Here is an 11,486-nt window from a genome sequence, read left to right as displayed (position 1 = left end):
CCCCCATAACTCCCCTCCTCCCAGTTCCCGCCCCACCCTCCGCCCTCACTCCCCACCCACTGTCCTCATCCATAGGTGCACGATTTTTGTCCAGTCTCTTCCCACATCTCCCACACCCCTTTCCCCCCCAAGAATAGTCAGTCCATTCCCTTTCTATGTCCCTGATTCTATTATAATCAACAGTTCATTCTGTTCATCAGATTATTTATTCACTTGATTCTTAGATTCACTTGTTGATAGATGCATATTTGTTGTTCATAATTTGTATCTTTACCTTTTTCTTCCTCTTCCTCTTCTTAAAGGATACCTTTCAGCATTTCATATAATACTGGTTTGGTGGTGATGAACTCCTTTAGCTTTTCCTTATCTGTGAAGCTCTTTATCTGACCTTCAATTCTGAATGATAGCTTTGATGGGTAAAGTAATCTTGGTTGTAGGTTCTTGGTATTCATCACTTTGAATATTTCTTGCCACTCCCTTCTGGCCTGCAAAGTTTCTGTTGAGAAATCAGCTGACAGTCGTATGGGTATTCCCTTGTAGGTAACTGAGTTTCTTTCTCTTGCTGTTTTTAAGATTCTCTCTTTATCTTTTGCTCTTGGCATTTTAATTATGATGTGTCTTGGTGTGGTCCTCTTTGGATTCCTTTTGTTTGGGGTTCTCTGCGCTTCTTGGACCTGTAAGTCCATTTCTTTCACCAGGTGGGGGAAGTTTTCTGTCATTATTTCTTCAAATAGGTTTTCAATATCTTGCTCTCTCTCATCTTCTGGCACCCCTATAATTCTGATGTTGGTACGCTTGAAGCTGTCCCAGAGGCTCCTTACACTATCCTCGCATTTTTGGATTCTTTTTTCATTTTGCTTTTCCGGTTGGATGTTTTTTGCTTCCTCGCATTTCAAATCATTGACTTGATTCTTGCGCTCCTCTGGTCTGCTGTCGGGCGTCTGTATAATATTTGTTATTTCAGTCCGTGTATGCTTAATTTCTAGTTGGCTCCCCAATATAAGATACAGGGTCTTATTAGTTTTCGTGTAGATCTCATTAAGTTTATCGGCAGCTTCTAAACAGTTCTTGAGAGACCTTAAAAGTGTGGTTCTGAACTCTATATCTTCCATTGACAATTTTGTCCTGTTTCTTTGTCTCCGCATTTTGTTATGCTTCCTTGGTGCACCCCCTAGTGGTCTTTGTTCGCAGTCTTATAGTTAAATCTTGATTGTTGTAGCTAATTCCAGGGAGGGTTTGACCTCCAGGCCAAGTGGCTATGAGAATCAGCTGTGTCAGCAGTGAGAGAACTTCTGTCCTCTAGGGAGGTGCTAATCTAGCCTTTGCCTGAGGCTATCCGGCAAATGCCTCTGTGCAGGGCTTGGGTAGGGCGGGTCACACAGGATCAACAGGGTGGGCCGGAGAGAGCAGTTATGGCGGCTCTCAGTCCTGTCCCCAGGGGCTCTGCCTCTCTGAGTCCCAGCACCCGCTGCAAAGCTCGGAGAGAAAGCTGCACTCGCTCTGACCGAAGCCAGACAGTCCCGCTTCTCCCGTTTGAGTCTGGGTCCCTAAAGACTCGCCTGGATCTGGTGCTCAGAGTCTGCGACTCCCTCCCGATTGAAAACAACAACCGCGCCCTCAGCCGCCGCCAGCCCGCTCCGCGCACTCTGCACCTCAGAATTTGACTTCAGCACTGCGCCTCCTCTGAGTGTCCGTGTGCGTTTCTCTTTCCTCCTAGTTGTAGGACTTCCACTCAGCCAGCGTTCCTGTGGTTCTGGGTGATGTCCCTTCCATTTTTTTGGTTTCACTTTTGAAGTAGTTGTTCAAAGCAGCAAACTCCGGCGTTAACCTATGCCGCCATCTTGGTTCTCCTCAGTACCTTAATTCTTAATGTGTTGAATTAATATGACTCAGTATTTTGGAAGTGTTTGTTTTGCGTGCGTGTGTGTGTGTGTGTGTGTGTGTGTGTGTGTGTGAATTTTCTGCCCCTTTGGATGTTCCTGATTGTATCTGTGTATTTGTGTTCCTCTTTATGTCTGTGTTCTGTTTCCAAGTATGTTTGTGCTGGTGTGTGTGTGTGTGTGTGTGTGTGTGTGTGTGTGTGTTCTCCTCAAGGTGCTGTTGCCCATGTTTACAGTGTGAGTCTGTGTGAGCCTGGCCATGATCCCTGCACCTGAGTGCCCAGGTGGGCCTTGGGGTGTCTGTGTCTGGCTATCTCTGTCTTGTGGTGTCTGTATATTTCCCTGTGAGCTTGTGTGTCTGTGCCCCCGGGGAAACAGCAGCTTTAGAGGCGATCTCCCTAAGAGTGACTCCCAGGGGTGAAGGAGAAGGAGACAATATGTGCTCCTTCCCCACCCCAGGCTGAGCCCCTTCTGCCCCTGCTGCTCCCAGCCTGTGATGTGCCCCTGAGGGTCTGATCCGAAGGATGGATGAAATGAAGGGTTAGTTCATAGAACCCCACGACCAGGTTGGGGGAGAAGGTGGGGAAGACTCTGGTGGCAGAAAGAACTTAAAGAGTGTGGAGGGGGAGTTTTTAGGGAGGACTCTGGGCCCTGGGAGAAGGGCTGGAAGACCCTGGATCCCTGAGAAGGAATGCGTGGGCTGGTGCACATGGGGGAAAGCTGAGGGGTAAGACCCCTACGCCCCTGGCCCCTCCTAGGAATGAGGGACGGGGCACCTCTGGAGAAGCTGGGAGAGTCCTGTGGAGCCCGGTCCCTGGAGAGCTGGTCACTCCCTTGCCCACCCCGGGCCTAGGCTGGGACCCAGCTGAGGCAGGTGCCTGGGTGCTCAGAGCATCACTCCCGGAACTCTGGGTCCTGGACATTGACTGGACGTGCAGGGCCACCTGGGAACACTGGGGCGTGTGCGGGAGGCAACAGGAGCGAGAATCAGGCCCTGTGCTCTCTCCGGGGGGAGTGGGGAGAGCAAGGGGGGACCGCATTCAGCACAGGTTCATGAGCATGATGAAGGCACAACGCAGGAGCACCCTGATGTCATGTCAGCACTTTATTATCTTCAGCCCTGATCTGAGCGCCCGCCTGGGCATCCAACAAAACAAGAGCCTTGAAGGCAGGGTAGTGACTGATGTTCACTTAAAAGAATAGAAATGCGGGAATGCTGGCTGTCCTGGGCCCTTCCCCATCAGCCCTCAACATCCCCCCTCGCCGCGCGATATGGGGGCACCGAGGCAGCCAGGGTGTGTGCCCAAGGTCACACCCAGAAGGGATGCTGAATTTACTGCCGTTGCATCTGACCGAACTCCTTTTCCCGAAGTTCACTCCTTTTGATCTTGCCGAGGACAGTTTTGGGCAGCTCAGGGACAAACTCCACCTGGGTGAGGAGAAAGCAAACCATCCTGAGTCCTGCTGTCACTTCCTACCAGTCCCCACTCCTCCCTTCACCCTGCATGTCCCCCATACAGGCTGCAGCAGGTGGTGGCCTCAATGGTGGGGCCAAGTATGTCAGGTCCTCCTCCTGACCCCCTGAAGCTGGCTGCAGCCCTGTGACGCGCTCTGACCAATGAAATGTGGGGGAGTGAAGCGTGCCACCTCGCACAGGAGAGTCGGAACCTCTGAGCCTGGCCACCCTCTCTGTCCCTCTCTGACAGCACCAGGCAGGTATCTATGTGGTGGCTGCTTCTCTACCTGGTCCCAGGAGACCAGGGTGGGCATGTGGCATGAGCATGGCAGCTGCCTTCCCTAGAATAAGCCACGTGGCTGTGGGGCTGACTGTCACAGGGACATAGCCAGTCCTAACTGGTACGCATCCCTGTTCTATCTCTAGGAGGCAGCAGAGTCTGACATTAAAAGCAAGAACGCTGCTGCTGTTGGAGACACGTGGTTCGAGGTCCAGCTCTGCCTGTATTAACTCTATTCTCTGAGCCTCAATTTCAACTCTGTAAAATACTTGGTTAGACCATCTCAGGCTGCGGAGAGGATGAAATGAAATAATAATGCACGTGAAGCATTGAATCCAGGGCCTGGCACAGGAACTAAATATTCAGTAACTGTTAACTACACAGCTTTACAAGATGCACTGACTATAAACATTCAGACAATGTAGGAAATGTTAACTGTTGGCATCCGTATCTTTTCAATCTTTGTTTTTAAACAAATACAATAATGTTATGCTTATTCTCTCATCGCCCAGTTTTTGTCTTAATAATATATTGTGGTATCTTTATATTAAAAATAAAAAATCTACATCGTTTAAAATTACCAGATAATATTACGTTTCAGAAATAATTTTATAACTTCTCTATTGGACAAATGCAGCCCTGGCCAGTGTTTCTCAGGGGTTGGAGCGTCGGCCCACACAGCGAAGGGTCTCAGGTTTGATTTCAGGTTCAGGGCATGTGCCTGGATTGCCGTTTCCATCCCTGGCTCTAGTTAGGGTGTATACAGGAGGCATGCAATTGATGTGTCTCTCTACGTCAATGTTCTCTCTCTCTCTCTCTCTCTCTCTCTCTCTCTCTCTCTCTCTCTCTCTCTTGTCCTCCCTCTCTCCCTTCATTCCACGCTCTCTAAAAATCAATGGGAAAAATATCCTCATGTGAAGATTGACAATAAATAAATCTGTAAACAGAAAAACCAATGCAGTTGAATAAAAAGTATAAGAATGGACTGCATGTTCTAAGGATAAATATAATTTTGTTAACACTCGTTTGTTGTGTACATAAGTGTTAACTGACAGTATTGAATGTATTTCTTAGTATGAATCATGCTTAGAAATAGTTAGAAAGCGGCTGATTTGGATGTCTTTTTCAAATTTTGAAGGATGTTAAATAGCCTCCTTGGATAGCTTTGGGCACTGGTCTGATATTTTTTGCCCTCAGGGGAATGTGCAGCACGTTTTGGGGTCCGATCCAGAATAGAGGTTCCATCCCATTCAGTTGGCTGCATCCACCCCTACGCCAAATTGCTTCTTCTGCAGAGAAAAATGCTCCTTCTATGTTCGGTTTCAGCATCTCCCGGCCACCCCACCAGACTTGGGGCAGCAGAGCTCAGGAGGGCTCGAGCATCGGCCCCACTCACCTTCCTCGGGTACTTGTACGGGGCTGTCACTGCCTTCACGTGCTCCTGCAGCTCCTTGGCGAGCTGGTCCGGGTCATGGGACAGAAACTGTGGGGTCAGGACAATGAAGGCCTTCACCACCTGCAACGCAGAACCAGAGCCGGGGCTCAGGGTGAGTGCCACCCAGTTGCCCGGTTTAAAAGTAAGTGTTTATGCAATGAATGGCAAAGCAAGCTGACACCTGAGCCTTTGGAAAAGGACAAGACCAGGTTCAAACCCAAATACTCCCAATTTCTCCTCTTTCCCTTGCAAAATTACTTAACCTCAAATTCCTTCTCTGTGACCTGCGCAGAGTACAGGCTCATCCCATGGAGCTGGACATGGTGGCCTTATGTTCAGATTCCATGAGATGATACACATAAAACATTCACCCAGTGTAACTTTATTATTACCCCCACCATCATTGTTTTCATCATCATTTTTACCACTAATGTATGTACAGTTCTGTGTCTAGAACCTTGTGGGCATTTAATAATTGTTGGTAACTTATTGGTCTTATTGTTTTTATTTTTAAGTAGTTGTTGATTCTTTTTTAAAAATACATTTTTATTGATTTCAGAGAGGAAAGGAGGGGGAGAGATAGAAGCATCAATGATGACAGAGAATCATCACTTTGCTTCCTCCTGCAGGCCCCCTACTGGGGATCTGGCCTGCAACCTGGCATGTGTCTTGACCAGGAATCAAACCTGGTTCCTGGGTCGACACTCAACCACTGAGCCACACAGGCTGGGCTGAACTTATTGCTTTTATATTGTTATTTATGTCCCCATTTATGTTATTTATGTCCTTACAATGCACAGGCCTTGAACATAGTAGGTGCTCAATAAATCCAATGAATGCATTGGAAACAGAGTGCTCAGATTCCCATCCTGGCTCCACCACAGTGCAAACTGGGCAAGTTATTTAACTTCTGTGTGCTGTCTCTTTGTTTATTAAAAGATATAATAAGTAAGAGTCTCTAACTCAATAGGTTGTTGTGAGGGTTAAATGAGCCAGCTCACCCAGTAGCTAGTCAGGATGTCACGGATGATGCCACAGTGCCTCCTGCTGCCCACACGGTGTAAGTGCGCCACGCACACCAACTGCTCTGGAAGTTTCTCCTGCACCAGCCTTCCAGTGCCCACACACAGACCCCATGACGTCCTGTCCTGCTCCTCACCTGCCCTCGGATCGGGTCCGGGCTGCTCACCACAGCTGACTCAGCCACCGCCGGATGCTCAGCCAGGGCGCTCTCCACCTCTGCCGGCCCAATGCGGTACCTGCGGAACCAAGGGTTCCTGCTCTGGGTCTGAGCAGATGCCAGGGCTGGAGTGACCCAGGCCTCCAATCCCATGTTTGGGAGTCACACCTTCCCTGGGCACAGAGGGCAATTATCACGAGAGCCAGAGGCCTGTGAAAAGGCTCTGCAATGGGACCAGGATGTGGAGACCTGGGCATTCCAGGCTCAGATGCCCCCAGGTCTCCCTGCACTGCCTCTGGTGGGTGGGTGGGGGTGGAAGGCTGTCCTCCTGGGGCTGTGGGCGTGGCACCATGAGCTTCCCAGCAGGACTCTTACTGTACTCTTGGGAGCCTCAGACTTGGTCTTAAATGTTTAGAGAAATTCTGTCTCACTACATCAGCATCTCATTTAGAAACTTAAAAAGTAAAACAAACTTAATTTCCCTGATGCATCCAAGGGAAGTTGTTACTTGTGTCACTTTTTCTCCCTACATCACCTAAGCGGTAGGAACAACAGATGGGGAGCCGCACTGCCTCGGTTCAAATCTGGGCTTCTCCCTGCACTACCTTGGGAACTTTCAGCAACTTAGTTCACTGGTCAGTGACTCAGTGTTCTCATCTATAAAATAGGCACAATAATGGCATCTACTGGGTTAAACAAAGCACAAAGGAGTGTACTTGCACACAGTTAGGACTCCATAAGCTTAGCTGCTGTTGTTGTTGTTCTGTGACATGTGTCCCATTCAATTAGAGGAACACAGAGAATAATTTCCCCAACCAATGGGGACAAAAAGGGGCTCAAATAAGCCTCCCTTCCCAACCCTATATCCCCTCTTTAAATTGCACAGTGTCTACTGTGGTTGCACTTCCAGGCCTTGAACTTTATTTTGATGTTGGGGGAGATGCACAGATACCCCGGCCAGGGCCCTGTAGACATGGCTGCATCAGGAATAGCCTGAGGGTCCCGTCCCCAGTGCATGGAGGAATGGTGAAGCAAGCTACAGCTGCCAGGCCCCAGGTCAGCCACACCTACCCAGAGGCGTTGATGATGTCATCGTCCCTCCCCAGGAACCAGATGTAGCCCTCTTCATCTATAGTTGCTTTGTCTCCAGTGTTGTAAAAGTCCCCACACTCCACTTTGGCTGTCTTCATTGGGTCATTCTGCAAAGAGAAGGGCGCTCTTGTTAAAGGTAGTGAGGTTAGAGATGTTGAGGTGCAACCTGGGGCACAGATCTGGGTTTGAATCCTGCTTCTCACTCCACCAGGCACCTGTGCAAATTTTGTAAATCTCTCTGTGTCTATTTGCTTTAAATGCAAACACTCAATGCATGCTACTGGTCAGTTAATGCACAAAACACACTGGCAATTGATATTAATATAACACAGTAGCTGAATAGACGAAAGGTGTCAATAAACATTTGCTAAATGAATTTTCTTCCCCAAGTGCTATCTCATATCTTCCTCAAAGAAAGCTTGTGGCTCTGGCCAGTGTGTCTCAGTTGGTTGAGCATCATCCCATGTACCCAACGGTTGCCAGTTCACTTTCTGGTCAGGGCACATGCCCAGGTTGTCGGCTCAGTCCCTAGTATGGGCCGTGCAGGATCTAGTTGGTCAATGTTTGATGAATTAATGGCAGACTTCTCTAACCAGGTGGAGGAAAAAGTCACATAAGTTCAGAAGGCACATAGAACCCCATGTAGAAGAACCCAAACAGGCCTGTGCCCTGACACATCTTAAGTAAAATGCCAAAAATTGAAAACGAAGAGAGAATCTTAAAGGCAGTGAGAGGAAAGCAAACTGTTACCTACAAAGGAGTTCCCATAAGGCTGACACCTGACTTCTCATCAGAAAATCTATAGGCCAGAAGGGAATTGCATGAAGTACTCAAGGTAATGGAAAGCAAGGATCTGAAACCAAGATCACTATAACCAGCAAGGCTATCATTAAAAAAAAAAATGCCCAAAGGATTACATCACCGCCAAACCAGCATTACAAGAAATGCGATAGGCACTGCTGTAATGAGAAGGAGAAACAGAGAGAGAAACCTACACATACAGAATTAAAATGGCAACAAATAAGTACCTATCAATAACCCTAAATGCAAATGGATTAAATGGTCCAATCAAAAGGCATAGGATAACTGAATGGATACAAAAATATGAGCCAACCTCAGAACAAAAGACATGCACAGGATGAGAGTGAAGGAATGGAAAAAAATGTTTTCCATGCAAATGGAAAGGAACAAAAAGCAGGAGTAGCAATACTCATATCCGAAAAAATTGAGTTAAAAATGAAGGCCATCCATCACAAAAGACAACAAAGATCACTTTAGTACATAATACCAAAGCGATGGATCCAACAAGAAGATAGAACCCTGGTAAACATATACACACCCAATATAGGAGCACCTAAATATATTCCAAAAACTGCTAGAGGACTTTAACGGAGAGATTGACAACAATGCAGTCATAGCAGGGGACTTTAACACCTGCTGACTTCAATGGATAGATCTTCCAGACAAAAACGTGACAAGGAAACAGTGACTCTAGAGGACACACTGGATCAGATGGATTTAATTGACATTTATAGAACATTTCACCGCAAAGCAGCAGAAGATACATTCTACTCCAGTGCACATGGATCATTCACAAAGATAGACCACATGTTAGGGCACAAAACAAGTCTCTACAAGTTCAAGAAGATAGAAATCATATCAAGCATCTTCTCAGATCACAGTGGAATGAAATTAGAAATCTACTACAGTAAAAGCCCCCCAATAACATTCAAACACATGAAGGCTAAATAGCATGTTATTAAACAATGTATGGGTTACCAATGACATCAAGAAATAAATAATAGACCTAACTGGTTTGGCTCAGTGGATAGAGCGTTGGCCTGCAGACTGAAAGGTCCCAGGTTCGATTCCTGTCAAGGGCATATACCTTGGTTGCAGGCACATCCCCAGTGGGAGGTGTGCAGGAGGCAGCTGATCGATGTTTCTCTATCATCGATGTTTCTAAATCTCTATCCCTCTCCCTTCCTCTCTGTAAAAAATCAATAAAATGTATTTAAAAAATAAAGAATAAAGCCTTTCTGGAAACAAATGAAAATGAACACACAACTCGAAATCTCTGGGCCACAGCAAAAGCAGTCCTGACAGGGAAGTTCATAGCACTACAGGCTTACCTCAAAAAACAAGAAAAATTAACAATAAATTATTTAAGCCTCCAACTTAAAGAACTACAACGTGGACAACAAGAAAAGCCCGGAGTAAGTAGAAGGAAGGAAATAATAAAGATTAGAGCAGAAGTTTATGACATTGAGACAAAAAACCAAAACAAAAATACAAAAAATCAATGAAACCCAGAGCTGGTTCTTTGAAAAGATAAACAAAATCAAAGAATGGTTTAGCCAGTGTTTTTTACTGTTGGTTGATAGTATAACATGAGGAGCAATGCCCCCTGGAGGCCAGAGTGATGACAACAGTGAAACCAGGAGAGAGACCCTCTGATGGCTGTTCTTTGGGAGAAAGGAGGTGGAATCTGAGATCAATTTCAGGTGTGCCCACCCTTCCAGGGCCCATCTTGGAAGCTGAGAATTTCCGCTCAGTGGCCTCTACTACTCTGGGAGGGGTAGGGGTTATCGGGGCAGTTTCCTTAGAGCCCATCACAGGCTCTGTAATCCCTGGATTTCCCATTAGGCCTTGGGGCTGAAAGACATGGGTTTAAATCTTAGATCTGCCGTTTATTTGTCATGGGGAAACCCATGACTCCTACGGTCTGCAGGCGGTGTGTCTGAGAAGTGGGGGAGGGGAGGCCTCAGGAGGCTCAGGACAGTGACTAGGTTTGTTCCCACCCTGTTGGTAAACTGGATGGTAGGACGTGAACCCAGCCGAAGCCGGCATTCTAATCATCAGCCCCAAGTCCGATGATCCCGAAGCCAGGCTTCTCTACCCCATCAGCCACATGGGTTAGGAGGGGAAAGGCTGTGAGCTTTGGGGGAACTAGACCTGGCTTCACTGAACTGGGGCACATACGGAGATGGGAGGAGTCTCAGGATGCAGAGTTGAGTCCCCTCCCTTCTCGCTGCAGGGGTACCCGGGACAGGGAATGGCAGGCGGGGCACCCTCACCTCATACAACATGAACAGGCCAATGGGCTTGGTGGGCTTGATCCTGATGCCAAGGTTGCCCTCAGTGTTGGGCGGCAGGATGTTGCCCTCGTCGTCGATGACCTGGAACAAGAGGTGTGTGAGTCCCCCTGCAGGGCTCCCAGCACTCCTGCCCACCCAAGCTCTGCCTGGCTTATGCGTGTGACACCAGTGGGGACCATGGGGAGGTCCCTGGCAGAAAACAGGATGAAACTGTCAAGTCTTTGAAATCAGCAAGTCTTGGGTGTGTTTGTTTCCTGGTACATGGACATTGCATGTGTCTTCAAGCTACAAAACAGGGTCAGGACAAGCTAAAAGCCCCGGCGGGTGGACAGAGCTGCCAGCGCTCCTCCAGGTCCCGTGTGCCACGGCTGTGTGCGGCCTCGGCTGGGAGTACTGAATCCTCCCAGGAAATCAGAGGGAACTCGGAGGAGAGGAGGAAGGACACCGCGGGCAGGGGGCACGGCTGCTTCTGCCGCCTGGTGTCACACGGAGTTTGTTCCCAGCTGAGCCCTCAGTGGTCCCTGGCCCCGCCTTTAGCACCAAACCTGGACGTCAAAGGGTGGGATGGCTTTCCCCATGGAACCGGGCTTGACCTGTGATCCCCGGAGGGTGGCGCATGTGAATCCCTGTGCACAAAAGGAAGAGAATACCAATGGTCAAAGGGTGCAGGCGGATCACAGAGCAGCAAGAGTCCAACACAGCACCCCTGCTCACAGAGCCTGTGGGGAGCTGGGAGCTCTGCATCCTGGGCCACAGGGTCCCGTGGGGGGGGGCCAAGAAAGGAGCAAAGGGCTGAGCTCGGGGCTGTGGGCAGGTTGTGGGTGGGGGAGTGCCCACCGCACGCCAGGCTTGTGTCCATTTGACCAACACTTACTCCAGGCTCCCTGCCCCATCTGCCCTCGGGGCTGCGCTGAAATCACTTAGGTTGCTCCTCTGCCACCACTCCCACCCCATTGCCCTCCTGGTGACCTCTGCCTCCTTCCTGGTTCTCTGAAGCTACCATCTGTCCTAGAGGGAAGCCTTCACAGTCAGAAGATGAGGTGATGCCCTGGGTCTCCTCTGTCA

The 11,486-nt window shown here is 48.6% G+C and overlaps 1 protein-coding gene across 3 annotated transcripts in view; it reads right to left on the bottom strand.

The window, feature by feature from the left end:
• Positions 1-2,973: 2,973 nt before the first annotated feature.
• Positions 2,974-11,486, bottom strand: part of LOC132232793 (acyl-coenzyme A synthetase ACSM1, mitochondrial-like) — an 86,715-nt gene continuing 78,202 nt past the window's right edge. For all 3 annotated transcript variants that reach the window (XM_059692392.1, XM_059692391.1, XM_059692393.1), the window contains 6 exons: positions 10,967-11,047; positions 10,401-10,502; positions 7,303-7,430; positions 6,211-6,310; positions 5,013-5,132; positions 2,974-3,309 (listed from right to left, as the gene is read on the bottom strand). In XM_059692392.1, the coding sequence (XP_059548375.1) occupies positions 3,214-3,309; positions 5,013-5,132; positions 6,211-6,310; positions 7,303-7,430; positions 10,401-10,502; positions 10,967-11,047 (627 nt within the window). In that variant the 3' untranslated portion in view covers positions 2,974-3,213. The remainder of the gene's footprint in view (positions 3,310-5,012; positions 5,133-6,210; positions 6,311-7,302; positions 7,431-10,400; positions 10,503-10,966; positions 11,048-11,486) is intronic.

Source organism: Myotis daubentonii, chromosome 4, assembly GCF_963259705.1.
Source record: "Myotis daubentonii chromosome 4, mMyoDau2.1, whole genome shotgun sequence".
Taxonomy (NCBI): Eukaryota; Metazoa; Chordata; class Mammalia; order Chiroptera; family Vespertilionidae; genus Myotis; species Myotis daubentonii.
Note: the sequence above shows the minus strand (reverse complement) of the source record. Positions and strands in the feature narration are given on the sequence as shown.